At 42.1% G+C, this 26,039-nt stretch overlaps 2 protein-coding genes across 2 annotated transcripts in view; one reads left to right on the plus strand and one right to left on the minus strand.

Annotated features, from left to right (window-relative positions):
* LOC138969345 (large ribosomal subunit protein bL28m-like) overlaps window positions 1-26,039 on the plus strand; it is a 100,055-nt gene that overhangs the window by 18,641 nt on the left and 55,375 nt on the right. The window lies entirely within an intron of this gene.
* Window positions 6,296-12,067, minus strand: LOC138969333 (serine-rich adhesin for platelets-like). Its single transcript, XM_070342102.1, has one exon. It carries the CDS (start codon window positions 11,806-11,808, stop codon window positions 9,475-9,477), a length of 2,334 nt encoding a protein of 777 aa, XP_070198203.1. The 5' UTR covers window positions 11,809-12,067; the 3' UTR covers window positions 6,296-9,474.

Here is a 26,039-nt window from a genome sequence, read left to right on the forward strand (position 1 = left end):
TCTTTTCGATCGCCGATCACACTTGGAGTCCAGATCTTGAGATATAATTAGTGGTCCTCTGCAGCGCAGCCACTGGCCCGTACAGCTTGTTGTGCAGGGACTCCGGCAATGGCCAGATTTCCTCTCTCAGCACCTGGTGGCTCCTGCAGTCTCGTAGGATGTGGGCCGTGTCCTGCTCTGCTTCTCCACAAGAACACATGGGGGAGGGCACAACATGCAGCTTCCCGTGGAGATGCTGGTTAAGTCTGTTGTGTCCCGTTCTCAGGCGGAAGATGACCACCTGCTGTGGTCTGGATAGCAGGTGGTAGCTGTCCTGTGGCTGGGGCGTCCTGTGCAGAGACTTAATGATGGTCTTCATCTCTGTCAGGCTCACAGGGTTGTTCTCTTGCTCATCTTCTGCACCCAGCTTTGCCATCCTGTCCGCCTCTTCGTTTCCTTGTACACCACAGTGGGAGGGGATCCATTGCAGTACTGTCCTCAGGCTCTTGATGTTGTGTAGAGCGTGTTCCAGCTGAGGCAGTTTGCTACTGGTCATTGCTTGGAGTACTGACAGAGCGTCAGTCAGGAAGACCACCTGGTTGTCATGGTTGACTCTGTCGTTGATGGTGTATGCTGCATGGATCAGTGCTTGTACCTCAGCTCTGTAGTTGGTACAGTGGAGGCCTGTTGGTATACCCTCTGCTTGCCTCTCTCCACTGGGGTACTGGACATACACCCCCGCTCCTCCATTTTTGACGGCCTCTGTGGCTGACCCATCAGTATACACCCGTATCCATGCTTCTTGGGGGTACCTTTCTTCAAGCATGGCAAGAGTCAGGGCTTTTTTCGTCGCATTGCTCTGCTCGTCCTTTGTTGTGAGGTAGGGGACACTGGTCTGTATGTCCAGGTTTCCTTGTCTGTCTTCCCAGGGTGGGGCGTCAAGGGAGAAAGATGGTGGCTCCACTAGCTCTGGCATCTCTGTCTGATGTTTCTTCTGCAAAGCCCTTGCCTCCAGAGCGAAGCTTGATCTTTTCAGCCTGCCTAAGGACATCTTCTTGAGTCTGTCACTCATTGGATGGTCATGAGTGCACTGGTACTTGGTGGCTTGTACCATTGTTTTGCAGTCTCGCCTTTTGCTCAGTGGAGGAATGCCAGTCACCTGTTCCATCTTCTGTATGGGTGTTGATTTCATTGCGCCCATGATGATTCTCAGCGCTTGGTTCTGTACTTTGTCTAGGGCCTGCTGGTGTGTCTTGGCTGCTGTTGCCCAAGAGCTTGATCCGTACTCGAGGTGCGGTCGTACAATCCCCTGGTAGACTGTTTTCAGGATCTTCTCGTTTGCACCCCAGTGTGATCCTGCCAGCTTCCGCATGATGTTTAGTTTTCTCCTGGTCTTTCCCTCTGCATTCATGATGTGTTGTTTCCAGGTCATGCGCTTGTCATAGGTGACCCCCAGGTATGTTTGCTGGTCTTCAAATTTCAGGGGTGTGTCCCCCAAGGTCAGTTTGCCAGGTGTCGCTTTGGCAGAGAGTGTGAAGAGAGTGGCAGTGGTCTTCTCCCTGTTGATGGTCACACACCAGTCTCCCGCCCACGCTGCAACCTTTTCTAGGGCAAGTTGCATCCTGTAGGTTGCTGTGGTTGCATACTCTTCCGAGCACCAGAGAACAAGGTCATCAGCATACAGTGCCGCTTGGACTCCTTTGGGCAACTCTGGTACCAGGTCGTTGAAGAGTATGAATAGCGTGGGGGAGAGTACTCCTCCCTGTGGAACTCCTTGGCGTAGTAGCACCTTTCGGCAGCACTAAAATGACCAAAATAAAACTTGGAAAATACATGGAGTAACTTAGTTTTTTGGGTAGTTATGGAAGTGACTTATATAAAAAAATGAAAAAATTGCGAAAACTAAAGGACATGGATTGCCGTCACTATGGAAACTGGCATAAACAGCGCCATATTGGATTTCTAGAAAACGGTTTTACAGCAACATTATACATCAGAAATGCTTAATATTTGGCACAAAGATACACAAGACTTTTTATCTACAATCATATAAAACGATTTTTTGACAAAAGACTACAGTTGAATTTATATTAATTTTTGAAAAATGGATTAATGAATATGCAGTTAAAAATTCATTAATCCTTATTACAAAAAATTATTATCAATTCAACTGTAGTCTTTTATAAAAAAAAATCGCTCTATATGATTGTAAATACAAGTCTTGTGTATCTTTGTGTCAAATATCATGCATTTCTTATGTATGATGTCGCTGTAAAACCGTTTCCTAGAAATCCAATATGGCGGCTGTTTCCATAGCAACGGCAATCTGTGGCCATTCATTTTCACAATTTTTTCATTCATTTTTATAAGTCACTTCAATAACTACCCAGAAAACTAGGTTATTCCGTGTATTCTCCAAGTTTAATTTTAGTGCCAGGCATCGAGGCACAAGCAAGCGAGCCCCTCTATTCTTCTTCTTGACCTGTGCTGTCTGAATGCTGCGCCCCTTCGCATATTGAATAACCCATATGCCCTGGACCAAGAGTAAATTATTTTCAAGAACACTGATCATCACTCAAAATCATCAACACTTTTTTTTTCAAGAGACCTGAAAATTCACTCAGCAGCCTCAAAAATAAACAATCTCCTCAGTAATTACTGTCATGTTGTCTGTTACTTATCACAGCATGCTAGCTAGGAATTGCTCATTAGATACATGGGAGAAAGCCGTCCTGTTGGTTATTTCAAAACAAAGACGTCATGCGTTGACAGCATTTCATGCTTTTGTTTCTTAATCTGCTATTGATAAGACTGTGAAAATATCTTGTAACTGTTGTCTTGAAGACAAGAGTTTGTCATCGCTGTTGTGCAACGGTTTTGTCTGTGTGCCTTTACTTTTTGCCTTTTTTTTAATAAACATTTTGTCAATATTTTACTAAATTCATTGTGGCAGACAGGAAATCGGGATGAGGCGATGGTGTTTGTGTGAGTGTCGTTGTGTTGTGGTGTGTTGAGTTGAGATGTGTTGTGTTGTGTTGTGTTGGGTTGTGTGTGTATGTGTATGTGCGTGTGTGTGTGTGTGTGTGTGTGTGTGTGTGTGTGTGTGTGTGTGTGTGTGTGTGTGTGTGTGTGTGTGTGTGTGTGTGTGTGTGTGAAACTTTAGAATAGGAACAAGAGACTGCATGTGAGAAGAACACGATAATGAAAATGTAGTCACCAAAAACACAAACAATAAAAATACGAATAAGGACTGGTTTCAACAGATGTCTTCCTCAGCAAAAACAAGTCGCGTAAGGCGAAAATACAATATTTAGTCAAGTAGCTGTCGAACTCACAGAATGAAACTGAACGCAACGCAACGCAGCAAGACCGTATACTCGTAGCATCGTCACTCCACCGCCCGTGGCAAAGGCAGTGCACGTGGAATTGACAAGAAGAGCGGGGTATTCGTTGCGCTGAGAAGGATAGCACGCTTTTCTGTACCTCTCTTCGTTTTAACTTTCTGAGCGTGTTTTTAATCCAAACATATCATATCTATATATTTTTGGAATCAGGAACCGACAAGGAATAAGATGAAAGTGTTTTTAAATTGATTTCGAAAAAAAAATTTTGATAATAATTTTTATATATTTAATTTTCAGAGCTTGTTTTTAATCCGAATATAACATATTTATATGTTTTTGGAATCAGCAAATGATGGAGAATAAGATAAACGTAAATTTGGATCGTTTTATAAATTTTTATTTTTTTTTTACAATTTTCAGATTTTTAATGACCAAAGTCATTAATTAATTTTTAAGCCACCAAGCTGAAATGCAATACCGAACCCCGGGCTTCGTCGAACAGTACTTGACCAAAATTTCAACCAATTTGGTTGAAAAATGAGGGCGTGACAGTGCCGCCTCAACTTTCACGAAAAGCCGGATATGACGTCATCAAAGACATTTATCAAAAAAATGAAAAAAACGTTCGGGGATTTCATACCCAGGAACTCTCATGTCAAATTTCATAAAGATCGGTCCAGTAGTTTAGTCTGAATCGCTCTACACACACACACACACACACACACACACACACACACACACACGCACACACACACGCACATACACCACGACCCTCGTTTCGATTCCCCCTCGATGTTAAAATATTTAGTCAAAACTTGACTAAATATAAAAAGGAGAGACGACAGAAAGAGAGAAAAAGAAGATCAATAAAGAAGAAGACAGACAACAAATAACATGATACTAGAAAGTTTGTGGTTGTTTGTCGTAGGGTACACAAATTAATTGTTTTTAGTACATGTACATTTATACATTATTTGCCTCCAACATTCCGGTGCTGTTTGGTTGTCGTTTTTGTTTTTCTAGCTACCAAACCAAATCAGTTCAAAGAAAGTCTCTTTCAATCTGAGAAATTACATGTAGTTTTATGATGAAACGGTCATAATGTTTGTATACACTTTATCCTCCAACACAGTTGCAAGTAGGCTTAGACTTAATTTAGGCATGAGACTTTTGCCTAAATTCATGATTTAATACTTTCCATTGCATTTCAATGCCACAGTAACATTACAGAGACAAAAGAAGTCTCACTGAGCTTATACTTATAATGTGGACATCTGTCATGTTGGGAACATGTTTCCAGAAAACCCATGTTAATGTGGTTATTCCTTTATCACAAAAACATTCATGCGTACAGTTTACACATGTGCAATGAAAAGATGCTATCTTCAAATTTAAGTGTGTTTATGTGTGTTAGTGTGTGTGTTAGTGTGTGTGTGTGATCTTTATTTATTTTATTTTTGGGGGTGGGGCAGTACGTTTGCTTTGTGTGCGTGCATGTGTTTGTGCATGCCTGTGAGTGGTGTATGTGTCTATGTCTGTCTGTCTGTCTGTTGTTACTTTCTGTATGTGTGGCTCTTGTACACTGGTCTCCTAAACTGTAAGTGAGTGTGAGCAAAGTGTTGATCGGTAGTGATAACAAGTCACGGTAAAGTGATCTTGACAGATTTCTCATTTCTTGTGTCCCTCCGGTCAGCCCACCCCGAGGTTATTACTAGGGTAGGACAGTGGGACCCCCGTTTAAGACCTAAAGACAATCTGTAACAAAAAAAAGCAGTTCTTATAAAGTCTTGAAAATAGAAGTAGATTTCCGAGGCTATGGACAGAAAATGACAAGCCAGGCCCAAAAAGGGGTTACGGTAGTCGTTCCAATTAAATGTTGGTCGTTGTCTGGGGTGTTAAAAGTGGGTTCCATTTGGTTAGTGAATCGGTTAGTTGATATAGATGACATCAGTCGTTTGCCTAGAGACTCGGTGGATTTATAGCTGTACATGTAAATGGGATTTGATGGATCAGGTGCCAACTTGTCATGGGAGATAGCCATCGCTATGTTGGAAGATATACTTGTATGCTACCCTTGGTTCACAGGATAAGGCTGGAGTAGGGATCAACTTGTCCACTTTTGAAATGAACACAAAAGCAAATGATAGAGTCGATGAAGGAGAATTGAGTTGTCAACTTACTTTGTCAGGCGCGTTTAAGATCGCCGTTGAGCGCTTCTGTGACGTTGTGTGTAGACTGAATCAGACGGTGATGCTTACATCTCTATAAAACACCGTCTCCATTGAAAGAAGATGCATGATTTTCATCTTGGTTGTGTACATGTTTGTGTGTGTGTGGAGGGGGGGGGGGGTTACGTTCGTATGGAGTGTGTATTTGAGAGAGAGACAGACAGAGACAGAGACAGACAGACAGAGACAAATAGACAGAGAGCGATTTTCTTTTAATCGTGCATTTTTATTAGGGGACTGTTAAAGTGCAAGAGTCCATCGCTTCATCCAGTGAGTAATGATTGTGTGTGTCCTTTGAGTCTCGGTCGGTGTAGGCCCTACAACAGTATTCTGCACATTGGCTCTTGCGGCGTTGTGTTCTCGGTTCAGACGCGTTTTCTGGTAGAGCCACTTGAAAAACAGATCGGCTGATTGCGCCGTTGGACACCTTGGCCGCTGAGCATTCACGCACACCCTCACCTACGAGAAATCTATGGAAAGCCGTTTGGCTCATAACTATTACGCGTGTAATAAAACATAAATACACGCGTAATAAATGACTAATACACGTGTATTTATTTCTTATTGCACGTGTAATTTATCTTTTTTCTCATGCTATGGAATAGCATAATGATGAAATACACGTGTAATAAATATTTCATACTCGTGTAAGAAATGATTAAATACACGTGTAATTAACATTTCATGCGCGTGTAAGAAATATTTAAATACACGTGTAATTATTTATTACACGTGTATTTAAATATTTTTTACACGCGCATGAAATGATTATTACGCGTGTATTAATTATTTCTTACACGCGCATGAAATATTTCTTACGCGTGTATTAAATATTTCTTACACGCGCATGAAATATTTATTACGCGTGTATTTAATCATTTCGTACACGTGTATGACATTTTTATTCCACGTGTATTTAATCATTTCGTACACGTGTAAGACATGATTAAATACACGTGTAATACATTTTTCATACACGCGTAAGAAATGAATAAATACGCGTGTAATAAATATTTCATACAAGCGTTAAAAATGCAGGAGTCACGTGGTTAAGCGACTTAAAAACTCGGACTGGGAATCCACATGAAAAACACTCTATGCGTCTTCATCGCCTCGCTTTGCACGCTTAGGCCTACAGCTCAAGATGGCGGAAGCGGCAAACGTCAATGTCACCTTAGAAGGTTTGCGAGAACAATTTAACGCCTTTGCCCAGGCTCGCACAGCATTGGAAAGGTAAGTTACTTGTTTTATCAGATGAAGTCGGTTGTTGTGCGCGCGAACCGGAAGTAGAATAGACGAGAGTTGTTGCTTTGCATGTCGTATATTTTCCGATTCAAGTTTTAAGTTTATTACGGGTGTATGTAATGATTAAATACACGTGTATTTAAATAATTTCCTACACGTGTATTTAATCATTTCTTACACGCGTATAAACTATTTCCTGCACGTGTATTTAATCATTTCTTACACGTGCATGAAATATTTATTACACGCGTATTTAATCATTTCTTACACGCGCATGAAATATTTATTACACGCGTATTTAATCATTTCTTACACGTGTATGAATTATTTATTACACGCGTAAAAAATGATTATTACACGTGCATTAATCATTTATTACACGTGTATCAATTATTTATTACACGTGTATTTATGTTTTATTACGCGTGTAATGGTTATGAGCCAAACGGCTTTCCATAGAAATCAACATCCTGCCATTACAAAAGTCCCTCCCTGCGTCCCCGCGTGACGGACCCAGCTGTAAAAGGTTGCAGAAGCTGACATGACACCTGTGCAGAAAATGTATTGTCAAAGGCTTTGGTAGATAACACCTCGGCCATATAGCCACGGGGGTTAGCCCTGTCTACCTGCGCTTGTATCGATACCCCCCTCCCCCAAACACCCTGTTCCATCAACCTCCCTCCCCCCGTCCTTATGCAAACAAACACGGTCGCTTATCTGGCCTGCAATGCTGCTCATGTGAATGGGAGAATTGCTGAGGAGGGTGTTTTTCGTAATTTTCAGCTTGATTGATTTGGATTTGCTGAATGACTGCCAAGGATGGCATGTTTTATGTTCGAGCGTGTTCAGTTTTTCTGTTTTTCCCGCGCGGGTGACGTGTGCTGTCAGAGAGAATGTGGATTTAAGAGAAGTTGCTGATGTATCTTTTGTTGATGCTTATCTTATCAGCAAGGACTTTTGTTTTGAAGTGAATATGAATAGTAGTCATTGCCTGTGTTTTGATAACATACTGTAACTTTGCACACACACACACTTCAAGCCCGCACACATCCAAACTTCAGGACAAAGTCATTGTGAGCTTTTTTTTAGCAACAGGTTTATCCAGTTGATTATGTACAAAACAAGATGCACTGGAGCACAAAAAAATCTTGCTGATGTCAACAATAAATAAACATTGGTCTGAACACACAAATTCTTGTGAGGTATCAACAGCAGTAATACATGACACATGTGAATAAAGCTATTTGTACATTCAAATGAAAAATAGCCACCGGTCATATTCCATGTTGTCATTGTATCAGAATCTTGCTTCTTATTTACTATCAATAAATTGGTGCTAAGGAGGATCAAACTGAATCGAGGTTCTTTCTCCTGATTTTTACCATCTGCTGTGTGTCAAAAAAGAGAGAGAGAGAGAGAGAGAGAGAGAGAGAGAGAGAGAGAGAGAGAGAGAGAGAGAGAGAGAGAGAGAGAGAGAGAGAGAGAGAGAGAGAGAGAGAGAGAGAGAGAGAGAGAGAGAGAGAGAGAGAGAGAGAGAGAGAGAGAGAGTTTTTATCACAGCTTTACCATTAGTGCTGAGTTACGTTCACATAGAAGCTTTTACAATATTTACAAGACCAGGTTTAGGTGTGAATCAACACCCAGTTGAATAAAATGTCGACTTATTGACATAGTTTTTTAAATTAAATCATTTCTTTAAATTTGTGCAGAGTAAATTCACATTGATCAAAACTCACTGGCTTTGTGTCAAATGTGAGCTTTTCCCTACAAACAAAAATAATGTACAAGTTAAGAAAAACATGTCTTACTCATTTGAAGAACTTCCTCTCTGGAAAAATAATTGACTTGTCATCTGTTTCTCAGAGAGAAAACCTAAGTCATTGTCTCAAGCAAGTTTAACCTTTTAGTTTACAAATTGATCCAACACCATTCATACTTTCTTAAAAACCAGCCTAACTACCAAGATAATACGCTTGTTTAGTACAGGCAGGTTTCCAGAAAACCAATGAACATGCAGAGCCTTTGATGTCACAAAAAATTAGATTATTTTTTTGTTAAAAAGAGCTTGTTTTACACACAGAATGAGCCATAACCATTGATCTGAAAACAATGAACCAGTTGTACAGCTGTACCACTTGCAGAACAGCACACCCAGAAATTCTCTGCAAAGCCTTGCTCATTAAAAAATTGTGATCACGTTTGATTGTGCTTTTCATTCTAGTGCACCCCTTTACTTCAGGGTCAACAAGCATTCAATCCACTAATTTGTACTGTTAGTGAACAGATACATATTAGTCAAAATAAATCAAAATGAACAGATTAAATCAACCAAAGATTCATACTCATAGGTTTTCCTTCAATTGTAATGTTTAGGGGTTCAACAAACCTACCCTACAGACCTAAAAACTATCACTCCTTAGAGGTAGCAGATTTCATTGACAAACTCTCACTCTCAGCTGTCAATGTCAGATTGGTTCGAATGTTGACTTTTATGGAGAAGACTTTCTCTCAATGTCAATATGAATGATTAAATCAGCACTGTCCCATATTTTCCAATTTGAAAATGTTCTCACTTGCACTTGCAGTCTCACATACACACACATGGTACCACACTCATTACTGTCACTATCAGCAGAAAGACTTGGGTTATTTGACGAAAGTTCTGATTGTGTTAGCAGTTACAAGTTTGCTAGTGTGTGAAACTTGGTGCTTTCTTTGTCTTTCTTGAAGTTTGTGCTAAACTTCTTGAACTTGCGCACGAGAGCCTTTCTGTCCAAAATTTTGGGTCCGCGGAAGTTGCTGCTGGGCTGAGCCTGTGTTTGACACTGGGTAGAGGCGGCAGTGTTAAACAGCTTTCTACGTGACACAGGTTTTTTGGCGTGGACCAGACTGAGTGGGGCATGAGGTGTGCCCATAACTCGAACACCGACATTCTGTGTCACATGACCGCTGGCCTTGCTGCGTTTGACAGTCCTGCCAACAGGGATGGATGGTACCTTGAACACGCCCGACGTCTTAGCAGGAAAGTTGCAGTTAGCAGGAAAGTTGCAGCGACTGTGGGTGGTGGCGGTGCCATGACGACCACGTTCAGGAGAAGAGTCACTGACAGTGGTGTACTCATTGGTGGAGCCAGCAGGGGAATTGTAGGAGTTGTAGGGAGGGTGGACACCAATACTGTCATAGCTCTGGGGACTATTGGTCAAGATCTCATCCAGCAGCTCATCTTTCTCATCGCCGGCAATATTCACAGTCAGTTTTTTGTGTGAGACAGTAGGGGAGACAACATGGCCAGACTGGGGGTTGCAGGTCGAGCACTGACTGTAGTAACTGCCGGTGCTCTCACTAGTACTGGACTTGCCTTGCAGTTCAGGACGTACTTGATTAGAAGACCCTGACCCGTCAGTGCCCGTCTGCTGCAGACCACTGCTGAGGTTGGAAGGACCGATTAGCGACACAGCGTTGTTGAAGGTAGGGTTGCTTAGCTCAGGGACGGACGAAGCTTTGTTGGGACTGGACATGTCATTTGCGACAAGACAGCCAATGTGTGTGCTGGTGCGAGGAAGGCTGTTGGAGCGGGGGCAGGGGAGGTTGAATGTGCTGTTCTCGAAGCTCCTGCCTCCAAACCGCCGTGCAGGGGAATCGATCATGGAGACCATGTGAGTGAGGTGCAGGGTGTTACCGCCGTCTTGGCCTTGCTGCTGAGGGGGAGAGTCTGCACCGATCATGGTGACAGGACGACTTGGGTGGAGGCTAGAGTTGTGAGATAGATGGGAATTGCCAGACTGCATAGTGGATGACCGACGGCGAGTCTTTCTAGAGCGCCTGCGCTCACGTTTCTCGTTCTGCAGGTAGGACTGGTGAAGGTTTTCATCAGAACTGTTCTCCAGTGACCAGGTGTAAACACTGCCAGACTTGTGACTGCCGTTGGACTTGAGACTGCCACTGTTTGAAGGGTCAGAGATCAAGGTTGATGATGCCAAGGGGTGGGTAGAGCAGCGGGAGCCACGAGAACTGCGAGATGATGACCTCCTCTCCACAGAAGAAGAGTAGGCGCTGTGTCTGTCACGGGAAGAGTGCTTGGAGGATGGACGGGAGGAAGACTGCTGGGAGCGTGGCATGGAGCCAGTGCCCGAAGAAGTGTCAGATTCACACAGGTCGCTGGAATGGTGGCGATGTTTACTGCCATGGCGGCTTTTACTTCTTGAAGTTGCCAAGTCTGTGTTAACAGTCTGTAACTGCAGTGTTCTGAGAGGCCCACTTGCGCCGAGTGGCTTGCGGGCTTGAGGAATGACAAACTTGTTACCATTTTCTGAACCCTCCACACACCTGTGAGAGATGCTTTCATTGGAGGCATCACTCGCAGCGTGAGGGGGAGAGTTCTCGTCGTTCTCCTCCGGCATTTCCGAAGCCTTGTCAATCTTCTTCTGCCTGTCGATGGTGAAGTCAGAATAATACTGGATGCGGGAGACAAGTTCTTTCTCTAGGTCGGGTACAGAGCGGCCGCTTGAGGAAGTGGAGTTACTGGTGGTGGTGGGGATGGAGTTGATGCTCTCGTTGGCTGACGTGGAAAACACCTGAGAGACCGTGACACTTTGCTCAGGCTTTGCCATGGCGCCCCTACTGCATGACACGACCGGCCTTAACAGTGCACTGCCATCTTCAGCCTCTGGGACATTGAGAGCTGGAATGTCTTTGGACTTGGCACTGTCTTTGGTTGGGGTGTCTTCATCTGCTCTGTTGATGTTGACACTGACGGCATGGTCATAGGCATCGTCGCAACGACCTGTTCCAAGACACTGGGCCTGGACGTTGCAGAAGTGGCGAGATGGGACAGACACGGCGGGAGACTGACCGTTGACGTCTTCCGGGTCTGGGGGACTGTTGGATGTGTCTGAAGTGTCTGCCTGTGCCAGCAGCTGCTCAATAAGCAAGTCAGCGTACATGCAGCGCATGTTGTCGGATGGCCTCTGGCGGCCGCAGGGTCCCCGTCGAGACGTGCGTGGAGTGCTCATGGTACTGGTCTTCCTGCAGCCAGACAGCTGAAGGGTGTTGAGATTGCTGACTGAGAGCTGGTGCTGAAGGGATGGAGACTGGAGGGATTGGCTTGGGGTCTGTGCTGGAGTCTTGGTGTTGTAGTAGATGTCATGGCTGAGGCCTAAGTCATCGAGAAGGTTGAAGAACTGGCCCTTGATGTCCAGCAGCTCCTCATTCAGGTTCTCTCCCTGGTTCCTGATGGACTCCTGGAACACACAAAATTACAGCTGTTTTAAAAATCTGGCACATGAAGTGCCAAAGAGAAAGTGTCAATGGGGGTGAAGGTGTCATTCTATCTCAACAGGGGGCGACGGGAGGTATTAATTCGCAAGAGCCTACTCTAAAGTCTAAACACTACACCAGGGGCTCACATCCATCAGTGGTGGCATAGGACAACTGTCCTGGACAATGCAAAAGTGATAGGACATTTGTCCTGAACAAAAATAAATCAATCTAGGACATTTTTTTTTCTAGCACCAATTTTTGTTTTTGCGGCATGTTGCTTTTTCAGAAGAAAAAAACGCAAAGGGAGGCAACTGTCAACCGGCTCATTCAGAGCATTCAGAGTTGCGACTCTTAGAAGCTCTTCTCTATAACAAAAAAGAATAAAATAAATAAAAGCAAATAAAGTCTTCCCAAGTTTTGTCTCCTTGGAGACACATCGCTTCGCAAAACATCGATAAAATAGCAAATCAAACTACTGTAAATTTGAAAGTACTGACAATGTCCGGATCAAATAAAAGCATAATCGGACAATGACCACTTTGTGACAAAAACAATAGGACATATATGTCCTCTTGCATGAAAAATGTATAGGACATTTGGAAAAAGTATCTGTGCAAGTCCCATGTCCGACGTGGATGTGAGCCCCTGCTACACTAACAGTAGCATCTTTATTCTTGCATACTTGATTTGTTTTCTGCCCATCATGGAGATCATGACTGCAAAGGTTGGTTTTGTTACAGTGAAGAATTTAAAAGAAGTTTGCTCACTGATGTCATATTCATAATTCATGGCAAACATTTCCGTTACCCATTTGGTCATATCAGTGCACCTTCTATTTGGTCTGCAGCAGTTACTTTCAACACAATTTTTTTAAAGGAAGGCCATCAGCACCCAAAAAGTTGAAATGTAAATCCAGGGTTCCAGTGTGTTTACCCCTTGAAATACTCAAGTCAGAGAGACTCAGATACAAGTACAATAATGTTGAAAGAAGTTGGACTATTAATTTCATCAATCAGCCAACTCAGTAAGGATTATAAGAGCTTCAAATTTGAAACAGAAGTCTTACGGCATCGTTTTTCGTTCAAAACAAACCTCACCAAGGCTTTCTTCATTGTTCACTCTCTTCCTATGCTAAAAGTTCAAAAGTTTCAAAGTGTTGTAAAAGTGGAGCAGACTGAAATGTATCGCCTGTCCATCTGGCAAGAGGCTGCTATCGTTGGTCAAGGAGCATGTACACAGGCGATAAGGGAGATAGCCAGTGGAGGCTTGTTGTTCTCAACCCCCGTCTAGGGCTCGCTAACCTGCTTCCTCTGCAGTCATCCGCCTCCCCGGGGATGGGGGCAAACCGGGAAGATTTGATTCTGAATTAATTCTACGCACGGACTCGCCGTCTGTTCTGACCAGTCATCATTGTTTTGTAGTAGTACACACTGCGTATTTAACTGAACTGTGTACGTAAATATAACCGCAGACGTTTGTTTTCAAAAAGAAATATAATCATGAAAAACGACAAAATCGAAGCCGTGACCGAAAATTACCTCACACTCACACTGTCACAATTAAAAAACGGACCAAAATACATTCGCATCGCGTCAAATTCTAATCGTTTTAGGTTGCAACCATGGCAGCCGATAGAATAAAGCACTCTCGAGATAAATTACTCAACGATATCAAGGGTATCTTTACCTCAAAAGCTCCGGTTATCGATGCGAAAAGCAGGTTCGTGCCGAGAGAGACAAAGTAATCCACAGCTTCCTTGAAACGGCTACACAACACACTACACAGGTAGCAAGTCCTGAAGCTTCGGAAATCTGCAACTTCTTGGTTTTTTTCACTGAAGTACGTCAAATTCTTATCCCATAAGAATGAACAGCACATGAACTAAGATTTACATGTGTTTTTCAGCAACTTTTCATTCATTGTTCTTCCGTTTCGAGCGACGTATGTCAACCCATCGAAGCTGTGCACAGGAGACTGACCGAGTTGTTCACGCAACAATTTGGTGCAGGGTCGGAAACTTTCTGATTGGCTGCTAACGTTTTGCGTACTCCGACTTTGCCTCTCCGCATCTGAACGTTGTGACGGACAGTTTACTGCTTCACAGTTTTTGTAGCATGATAGTTACAATTTATAATATTAATCAATATTTTGATCATGTTACAAAAATGAAAAACGTGTTTGTGGTTCATCCTTTTATGGTACTTTGTAGCTGCATTGTTGCCAAAACTGGAAAAAGTATCAGTTTAATATCGAAATGATTTACTTGTGTTAGCAAATTGGTAAATGAAACCGAAACTATTATTTATTTCAAATCTGAAACTGATATTGGCCCAAGGAAACTGCGAAAACTGACAGAATAAGTTTCAGTGATGAAAACTAAAAATTTGATATAAGCAAAACTTGGATTCACATGACCCGGATGTGTTTAAGTTGTATGACCTTTTTCTTTTAAGACACAGAAATCAGTCGGGAAATACATTTTCGAATTAGAACTTCTTAATTGATAGGTACTTTCATCCCTGGTTACATATCCTAACCATTCTACAACAACCGCTTTCGCCTGCAAAGGGGAGGAAACTGCAAAGTGTACAGAGATAACCCTACGGGCTGCCATACGTCAGTGTTACGAGAGGTTGCCAAACAGGCGAATCAGCGCTGCTCAATGGTCACTTGCCATCGTTCTGGCCCCGCGGGCATTCGCCCTTTGTTGGCGCAGACCCGTGAACGGCCCAGCGGAAAAAGAATAGCGCAAAGTTACGAGGCTGCGTCGAGGGGAACAGCTATTCTGGTGGGAAAGATGTCAGAAATTAATTCGTGAACGGAGAAGAAGAAACTGACCGCCGGAGTTCTATTCGGGCTTTTGTTTATTAACCTCCCTGTTGTTCCGTGAAATAGGGTACTTAAGATCTGACCTTTTGCAAACACTTTAGCGCACTTGTTATTCCAGCTATTTCAAAGAAGAAAATAATAACAGCAACATTTCTAATTGTAAAACAAGTCGCGTAAGGCGAAAATACAATATTTAGTCAAGTAGCTGTCGAACTCACAGAATGAAACTGAACGCAACGCAACGCAGCAAGACCGTATACTCGTAGCATCGTCACTCCACCGCCCGTGGCAAAGGCAGTGCCCGTGGAATTGACAAGAAGAGCGGGGTATTCGTTGCGCTGAGAAGGATAGCACGCTTTTCTGTACCTCTCTTCGTTTTAACTTTCTGAGCGTGTTTTTAATCCAAACATATCATATCTATATGTTTTTGGAATCAGGAACCAACAAGGAATAAGATGAAAGTGTTTTTAAATTGATTTCGAAAAAAAAATTGATAATAATTTTTATATATTTAATTTTCAGAGCTTGTTTTTAATCCGAATATAACATATTTATATGTTTTTGGAATCAGCAAATGATGGAGAATAAGATAAACGTAAATTTGGATCGTTTTATAAATTTTTATTTTTTTTTACAATTTTCAGATTTTTAATGACCAAAGTCATTAATTAATTTTTAAGCCACCAAGCTGAAATGCAATACCGAAGTCCGGGCTTCGTCGAAGATTACTTGACCAAAATTTCAACCAATTTGGTTGAAAAATGAGGGCGTGACAGTGCCGCCTCAACTTTCACGAAAAGCCGGATATGACGTCATCAAAGACATTTATCAAAAAAATGAAAAAAACGTTCGGGGATTTCATACCCAGGAACTCTCATGTCAAATTTCATAAAGATCGGTCCAGTAGTTTAGTCTGAATCGCTCTACACACACACACACACATACGCACACACGCACGCACGCACACACGCACGCACACACGCACATACACCACGACCCTCGTTTCGATTCCCCCTCGATGTTAAAATATTTAGTCAAAACTTGACTAAATATAAAACAAGTCGCGTAAGGCGAAAATACAATATTTAGTCAAGTAGCTGCCATTTTTCAGCAAGACCGTATACTCGTAGCATCGTCAGTCCACCGCTCATGGCAAAGGCAGTGAAATTGACAAGAAGAGCGGGGTAGTAGTTGCGCTAAGAAGGATAGCACGCTTTTCTGTACCTCTCTTTGTTTTAACTTTCTGAGCGTGTTTTTAATCCAAACATATCATATCTATATGTTTTTGGAATCAGGAACCGACAAGGAATAAGATGAAAGTGTTTTTAAATTGATTTGGACAATTTAATTTTGATAATAATTTTTATATATTTAATTTTCAGAGCTTGTTTTTAATCCGAATATAAGATATTTATATGTTTTTGGAATCAGCAAATGATGGAGAATAAGATAAACGTAAATTTGGATCGTTTTATAAATTTTTATTTTTTTTTTACAATTTTCCGATTTTTAATGACCAAAGTCATTAATTAATTTTTAAGCCACCAAGCTGAAATGCAATACCGAAGTCCGGGCTTCGTCGAAGATTACTTGACCAAAATTTGAACCAATTTGGTTGAAAAATGAGAGCGTGACAGTGCCGCCTCAACTTTCACGAAAAGCCGGATATGACGTCATCAAAGACATTTATTGAAAAAATGAAAAAAACGTTCGGGGATTTCATACCCAGGAACTCTCATGTCAAATTTCATAAAGATCGGTCCAGTAGTTTAGTCTGAATCGCTCTACACACACACACAGACAGACAGACACACACACACACACACACACACACACACACACACACACACACACACACACACACACACACACACACATACACCACGACCCTCGTCTCGATTCCCCCCTCTACGTTAAAATATTTAGTCAAAACTTGACTAAATATAAAAAGAAGTCACAAGCATAATTTTTATGACTGATAAAAACAAGCTTTCAAACGTTCATTTTTCTTCAACACCGTTGCTGCTTTTTATATTTAGTCAAGTTTTGACTAAATATTTTAACATCGAGGGAGAATCGAAACGAGGGTCGTGGTGTATGTGCGTGCGTGTGTGCGTGTGTGCGTGCGTGTGTGTGTGTGTGTGTGTGTGTAGAGCGATTCAGACTAAACTACTGGACCGATCTTTATGAAATTTGACATGAGAGTTCCTGGGTATGAAATCCCCGAACGTTTTTTTCATTTTTTTTATAAATGTCTTTGATGACGTCATATCCGGCTTTTCGTGAAAGTTGAGGCGGCACTGTCACGCCCTCATTTTTCAACCAAATTGGTTCAAATTTTGGTCAAGTAATCTTCGACGAAGCCCGGGGTTCGGTATTGCATTTCAGCTTGGTGGCTTAAAATTAATTAATGACTTTGGTCATTAAAAATCGGAAAATTGTAAAAAAAAAATAAAAATTTATAAAACGATCCAAATTTACGTTTATCTTATTCTCCATCATTTGCTGATTCCAAAAACATATAAATATGTTATATTCGGATTAAAAACAAGCTCTGAAAATTAAATATATAAAAATTATTATCAAAATTAAATTGTCCAAATCAATTTAAAAACACTTTCATCTTATTCCTTGTCGGTTCCTGATTCCAAAAACATATAGATATGATATGTTTGGATTAAAAACACGCTCAGAAAGTTAAAACAAAGAGAGGTACAGAAAAGCGTGCTATCCTTCTTAGCGCAACTACTACCCCGCTCTTCTTGTCAATTTCACTGCCTTTGCCATGAGCGGTGGACTGACGATGCTACGAGTATACGGTCTTGCTGAAAAATGGCAGCTACTTGACTAAATATTGTATTTTCGCCTTACGCGACTTGTTATATTTAGTCAAGTTTTGACTAAATATTTTAACATCGAGGGGGAATCGAAACGAGGGTCGTGGTGTATGTGCGTGCGTGTGTGCGTGTGTGCGTGCGTGTGTGTGTGTGTGTGTGTAGAGCGATTCAGACTAAACTACTGGACCGATCTTTATGAAATTTGACATGAGAGTTCCTGGCTATGAAATCCCCGAACGTTTTTTTCATTTTTTTGATAAATGTTATTGATGACGTCATATCCGGCTTTTCGTGAAAGTTGAGGCGGCACTGTCACGCCCTCATTTTTCAACCAAATTGGTTCAAATTTTGGTCAAGTAATCTTCGACGAAGCCCGGGGTTTGGTATTGCATTTCAGCTTGGTGGCTTAAAAATTAATTAATGACTTTGGTCATTAAAAATCGGAAAATTGTAAAAAAAAAAAAAAAATTTATAAAACGATCCAAATTTACGTTTATCTTATTCTCCATCATTTGCTGATTCCAAAAACATATAAATATCTTATATTCGGATTAAAAACAAGCTCTGAAAATTAAATATATAAAAATTATTATCAAAATTAAATTGTCCAAATCAATTTAAAAACACTTTCATCTTATTCCTTGTCGGTTCCTGATTCCAAAAACATATAGATATGATATGTTTGGATTAAAAACACGCTCAGAAAGTTAAAACAAAGAGAGTTACAGAAAAGCGTGCTATCCTTCTTAGCGCAACTACTACCCCGCTCTTCTTGTCAATTTCACTGCCTTTGCCATGAGCGGTGGCCTGACGATGCTACGAGTAAAATGGCATTGCGTTCAGTTTCATTCTGTGAGTTCGACAGCTACTTGACTAAATATTGTATTTTCGCCTTACGCGACTTGTTATATTTAGTCAAGTTTTGACTAAATATTTTAACATCGAGGGCGATTCAGACTAAACTACTGGACCGATCTTTATGAAATTTGACATGAGACTTCCTGGGTATGAAATCCCCGAACGTTTTTTTCATTTTTTTGATAAATGTCTTTGATGACGTCATATCCGGCTTTTCGTGAAAGTTGAGGCGGCACTGTCACGCCCTCATTTTTCAACCAAATTGGTTGAAATTTTGGTCAAGTAATCTTCGACAAAGCCCGGACTTCGGTATTGCATTTCAGCTTGGTGGCTTAAAAATTAATTAATGACTTTGGTCATTAAAAATCGGAAAATTGTAAAAAAAAAATAAAAATTTATAAAACGATCCAAATTTACGTTTATCTTATTCTCCATCATTTGCTGATTCCAAAAACATAAATATATTATATTCGGATTAAAAACAAGCTCTGAAAATTAAATATATAAAAATTATTATCAAAATTAAATTGTCCAAATCAATTTAAAAACACTTTCATCTTATTCCTTGTCGGTTCCTTATTCCAAAAACATATAGATATGATATGTTTGGATTAAAAACACGCTCAGAAAGTTAAAACAAAGAGAGGTACAGAAAAGCGTGCTATCCTTCTTAGCGCAACTACTACCCCGCTCTTCTTGTCAATTTCACTGCCTTTGCCATGAGCGGTGGACTGACGATGCTACGAGTATACGGTCTTGCTGAAAAATGGCATTGCGTTCAGTTTCATTCTGTGAGTTCGACAGCTACTTGACTAAATATTGTATTTTCGCCTTACGCGACTTGTTTATATTTAGTCAAGTTTTGACTAAATATTTTAACATCGAGGGGGAATCGAAACGAGGGTCGTGGTGTATGTGCGTGTGTGCGTGCGTGTGTGCGTGCGTGTGTGCGTGTGTGTGTGTGTGTAGAGCGATTCAGACTAAACTACTGGACCGATCTTTATGAAATTTGACATGAGACTTCCTGGGTATGAAATCCCCGAACGTTTTTTTCATTTTTTTGATAAATGTTTTTGATGACGTCATATCCGGCTTTTCGTGAAAGTTGAGGCGGCACTGTCACGCCCTCATTTTTCAACCAAATTGGTTGAAATTTTGGTCAAGTAATCTTCGACGAAGCCCGGACTTCGGTATTGCATTTCAGCTTGGTGGCTTAAAAATTAATTAATGACTTTGGTCATTAAAAATCGGAAAATTGTAAAAAAAACATAAAAATTTATAAAACGATCCAAATTTACGTTTATCTTATTCTCCATCATTTGCTGATTCCAAAAACATATAAATATGTTATATTCGGATTAAAAACAAGCTCTGAAAATTAAATATATAAAAATTATTATCCAAATTTTTGTTTCGAAATCAATTTAAAAACACTTTCAGAAAGTTAAAACAAAGAGAGGTACAGAAAAGCGTGCTATCCTTCTTAGCGCAACTACTACCCCGCTCTTCTTGTCAATTTCACTGCCTATGCCGTGAGCGGTGGACTACGAGTATACGGTCTTGCTGCGTTGCATTGCGTTCAGTTTCATTCTGTGAGTTCGACAGCTACTTGACTAAATATTGTATTTTCGCCTTACGCGACTTGTCTTCTGTTTGTCTACTGTAGATTCGCGAACTAAGACAAATAGAAAGATAATCCAAATCGTTGAATATAATGTTCCAAAAAAATTAAGTTTGTTCTTAATTTCAACTCAAAAAGTCTCAAGAATTTTTTTTGTAGAGACACAAAAGACATCGATACGACACAAATCTGTAAGGCCTAGAAATCGGTACGCCTTAAAATTACAATACTCACATATTCGCACATATTTTCCCGGCACGAGTCCTGGGTTAACATCGTCTGGTTATCGCTACGGCTGAACGCAAACTGACAGCTAGCGAGCGCAACTGACATCTGCGGACCGCAGACCCCTAGAAACCACTGGAGCGTGCGTGATTGCCTCCTGCCATGATGGGGTAACGCATCACTGGTTTTATGATCCAATCTCAGAAATTATCTGTTTCAGGGTCTCGCTGCTTACTGCAGTATTGCGCTGATAAATATGTCAACGTTGTGCAGTCAATAATTGCCAATTGATCCAACTCATTTTCTGAAACCATGCGTTCTGAACCGAATGTGTACTATTCCGAAAATTACGAAATGAGTAATTAGGAGCGTGAGGCAGACAGATTCGGCTGAGCGACTTTTCCATGTTTGGAATAGAAAATGACCTCAAGAATTTTAACGCAGATTTTACGAATGTCTAGGGTAATGTCTGCGCATTTTCAAGATCTGGTGAAGTGTTGTGTTACCTTTGCGATCACGTTAGTTACCTGGATATGATAGCCCGTGGCATGGCTCCTTTAGTATTTTATCTCTTTTGTTACGCTGCGGGGGGGGGGGGGGGGGGGGGGTGGTGGAAGGAGTCATTGTTTATCAATCGTATCCTTACTTTACTGTGTCTTGGATTGCCTAGCGGACACATGGTACTTAAAGGGGGGGGGGGGGGGGTTACTAATGGAGAATTGAGGATGGCGGAAAAAAGAGAAGCGGTGGCACGGGTCTACAAAATAGAGAGAGAGAGAGAGAGAGAGAGAGAGAGAGAGAGAGAGAGAGAGAGAGAGAGAGAGAGAGAGAGAGAGAGATACTGACAGACAGACCTGAACTATAGAAAGAAAAAAACACTGCATAACAATACTAACACGCATCGACCACACAAATAAATGACAATAAATTGTGTACTCACCATACGCGCTCTGAATGCGGTGAGTTCCCGGGCGGCGTCAGTGTGTACGGATGCCTGTGACACGTCCATACTCTCGTGTTCCATGCCCTCAGAGATGACGGACAGACGAACGGACTCCAACACAGTATCTGTCAGTGTAACGAACTCGCTGACTGCCGTTGACATGGAACTGCTCTCCTGGGAGATGGTGGTGGGGGTCTGCATGGAAGGGGTTCCATCGGCGGAGGACAGGAGGGTTCTGGTGGAGTTAAGAGCTGGTGTTTTCATCGGAGTGTTCCCTAACACAGAAGAAGTGGCGAGGATGGTTGGAGTCACGGTAACGGTGGTGGAAGCAAACAGCGGTGCGGTGGTAGAAGCAGGAGAACTCGTTGAACAAGTAAACAGGGAATTCCCGATGACAGAGTCATTCGCCACGATGGTGGGGGTCAGTCTGGTCGTAGAGTTGAGCACAGGTTGGAAGGCGAGAGAGGAAGAGCAGGAGCGCAGAGCAAAAGGGGAATTCCCCATTACAGAGTCCGTGACCAGAATGCAAGGCGTCCTGAGACTAGACGTCGAGTCACGGTGAGGCAGCACTGCGGACACACCGGGAGACCTGAGGGCGTAGGTCGAGTTCATCATGGAAGCCGTGGCCATGATGGAAAGGCTGTTGCCAGGCAACGACGAAGCAGAGATCGTCAGAGGAGAGCTGGTGGTCACCGGACCGAAGGTCGAAGAAAGGTCGTTGCTGGTGTCGATGCTGGTCTGAGAATCCTGGCGACGTTGTTGAAGTCTGGAAGACAGACGACGACGGGTCTGCCGGGGGAAGGACGACCCACCTCTACAAAGAAGGGTGGGGGTGGTGTGCACCTGCAGCGGGGGAGTCTTGTAGCAGGAGCGGTTTCGCGGTGGAGAGGTGAAGGCTGGGTCCGCGAAGGCCAAGGGGGGAGAGAGGAGGAGGTTGGTGTGTGCCCCTTGGGGAGAAGTCTCGGAGGAAGAGGAAGACTCAGTCGGGGAGCGGTCTGGGTCCGGAGACTCATCCGTCTCCATCTTCACCTCCAGCCAGTCTGAAACACATAGCAGCAAGAAACACGTCAGCATCATGGTAAACAAATAATTATATTAAATTCACATTCACTCCCAGTCTAACTGAAAGATGCAACGCGCCCTGCGACTGCGTTGATTCTGTAATCTAAATACAGAGAGCAAAACAGCAACGGGCAGCAGCAATATTTGAAAAAGACAGCAGCAACCCGGTCTCAACTCTGAAATAGAAACAATACCCAAACGCACGCAGACGAAGAACTTGGCAATCTAGGCATAGAGTGATACAGATATTCACGGAATTTCAAACGTCGCAAACTTATACATCTCTGGCAAAGCAAAATTCAAGTCGAACCTGAGTGGAGTTCCATGGGCAAGCAGCGCAGCAATCTGGGAGAGACAATGTCCAACATGTTGACTAGATGACTGATCTACGCTCAGACTTGATCAACTGTCGAATGAAGTGTGCTGATTTCTTCCCAGTACTTTTATACAAGAGCAAGTGTCTTTGTGATTCTGTTGACTTGGCTTCAGAAAGTTGTCCAAAAGATGATTTTGTTGTAATTCTTTGTACGAATTTAGTCCAAAAGATTTGTTTTAACTTCGCATCAAACAGCGGCGTACCGCCTTGGTGTGAATCTGACCAACTTTTTCGCACCACAAAAGAGTCTTGATCAGTACTGTTCCACCTAACATGTAAACAGTACACCTAAACTTTCTTACAGAGTCGACTTCTGTTTGCTTACGGAGAGTTCATTACAAGCCGTGTTTGGAAAAGAACACAAACAGTGCTGAAAATCTCTCTGTTCAAACTCGGATGTAAACTTTGATCCTAGTTCATTTCACCGCCACTGATATTTTGATAACTATGTCAACTTCCAGGCTTCAAAGCTAAGGCGTAGGTTTCCTTTGCACACACGTATCGTCTTGCTGTGAACCGAGGTTCTGGAGAAGCTGAGAAGTTTCGCGTGAATTTATTGACACACACGGTGAAAGACTCGTCCAATCACAGAAAAAAGGACATCAATGATTGCTTCAGTGGAAAAGGTCAACGAAACGAGTCAACAAACGCCATTTGTTTGTGCAGAGTTATTCTTCGTCGCATCACTCCAGGCGTGTTTGTACACCTGTGATTTGATGCAGTCGGTAATGCCCGACTGGAAGTACAAGTCCCCGGGGGAGGGGTGTTGGGGGGACTGGACCCACAGAGCGTTACAGGTAGAGCAAAAAGCATAGGGGGTGGGGCGCGACGGCGCCGGGGTGGCGAGGTGTGGCGAGACAGACTAATGTTGTAATTGTAGTTCGCATTGTCAGGAGGTGCAAAATTAATGAGCGAATAGCTGCACAGTTTTGTTGGAGACGAAAGAAACTTGCCAGGTGCATAAGTTACTTTGTAGTATGAGAAATACGTTGGCGCCAGTCCTTTCTCGGACAAGGCGGCTGGTGACAAACTCATTGTTAAGCCTGAAACACAGGTGACAAGTCTTAACAATTAATAGACAGTTGATATTGAATGAGCAACAGCTGAGTTTTGTCAGCGATCAATAGCAGAGTCTAGATGCACAAATCACTTTGTATTTTGAGCAAAGCTTTGGCGCCGGTGTAACACGAAATTTTTACTCCACGAAAAATTTACTCCGGAGTAAATATTTCGTACGAAATTCTTACTCCGAGTACACTTTTCGTACGAGAAAAGAACAAGGCACGAAAAAATTACTCCCTCCACGAAATGTTTACTCCCCATTTTGTTTACTTCCTGTAAAAAATCTCGTACGCAAAAATGGGATGCGGGCGAAGGGATAATGCCAATATTTGATCTCGCGCACACGAATGTCGCGCTACCCTCCTTCCACCCCTTCCACCACCAAGACTAACAGGGGACAAGGGAGTAAAAATTTCGTACACCTGGCATGGGAAGTTAAATTACTCGTGTTGGGGTGAAGTAATTTATTCGTTATTTATTCGTCAGGGGAGTAACATTTTTGACTCACATGCGAAGCAAAAGTGAGTCTATGTACTCACCCGAGTCGTCCGTCCGTCCGTCCCCCCCGTCCGTCCGGACGTCCGTCCGGAAAACTTTAACGTTGGATATTTCTTGGACACTATTCAGTCTATCAGTACCAAATTTGGCAAGATGGTATATGATGACAAGGCCCCCAAAAACATACATAGCATCTTGACCTTGCTTCAAGGTCAAGGTCGCAGGGACCATAAATGTTGTCTAAAAAACAGCTATTTTTCCCATTTTTCCCATTTTCTCTGAAGTTTTTGAGATTGAATACCTCACCTATATATGATATATAGGGCAAAGTAAGCCCCATCTTTTGATACCAGTTTGGTTTACCTTGCTTCAAGGTCAAGGTCACAGGAGCTCTTCAAAGTTGGATTGTATACATATTTTGAAGTGACCTTGACCCTGAACTATGGAAGATAACTGTTTCAAACTTAAAAATTATGTGGGGCACATGTTATGCTTTCATCATGAGACACATTTGGTCACATATGATCAAGGTCAAGGTCACTTTGACCCTTATGAAATGTGACCAAAATAAGGTAGTGAACCACTAAAAGTGACCATATCTCATGGTAGAAAGAGCCAATCAGCACCATTGTACTTCCTATGTCTTGAATTAACAGCTTTGTGTTGCATGACCTTGGATGACCTTGACCTTGGGTCAAGGTCACATGTATTTTGGTAGGAAAAATGTGTAAAGCAGTTCTTAGTGTATGATGTCATTGCTAGGTTTAGTTATTTGACCTTGACCCTGAAGGTCGAGGTCATGTAAAGGTCAAGGTCAAGCATGTGAGTCGTATGGGCTTTCTTGAAATATCTCATCGATCAGGTTGTGTCCGGGGTCTCTGTGAATAAGCCCACCAAATTTGAAGCAGATCCATCGAGAACTTTGACCGTGCATCGCGAAGACACAGACACACAGACACACAGATAGACACAAGTCGTATATATATATAGATGCCGTGAGAATACTTAGACGCCTGAAATTTATTTTCGGGTGGCTCGTGCTCATGTAATAAAGTGCACAAGTGGAAATTATTATGTATAATATTGAATAGAAGTTAACTGCCTCGTTTTCGTAGTGATCAAAAAGAAATCTGCTAGGAACACAATCTACAGTGTTCGCTGTCGCCTTGTGGTGAGATATGTGCGCGTTTTAAATTCTCGTAATATTATTATTATTATTATTATTATTATTATTATTATTATTATTATTATTATTATTATTATTATTATTATCGGACAAGGTGGCTATAGGGTTTGCAACACAATTGACGAGTCTAGACAACTGGTAATAGCTTTCTATGAAATGATACGCGATTTTTTTATCCACTGCCTACTTGGCTTGCATAACCAAACCTGGACCACTTTACTGACCACTTGAAAGGTTTTGTTGCACAACGGATACACTTCAGTGCGCCTCTCCTTGCGGGTGTGAAAACCGTGCTCACTTCAACGGTGAAGCAGACATCATCTTGTCCTAATCTCCTTCAAGGGCCATGAGATCGAGGCAGGATGGCTGAAGACAAACTTCATAGGGCAACGCAACCACGCTGCAGGAATTCTGTACTAATCTCCACATCTTTAGAAACAACCAGGTACAGTCAAGAGTTTATCTGCCATTTTTTAAACTGCCTGCT

Source organism: Littorina saxatilis, linkage group LG6 (assembly GCF_037325665.1).
Source record: "Littorina saxatilis isolate snail1 linkage group LG6, US_GU_Lsax_2.0, whole genome shotgun sequence".
Taxonomy (NCBI): Eukaryota; Metazoa; Mollusca; class Gastropoda; order Littorinimorpha; family Littorinidae; genus Littorina; species Littorina saxatilis.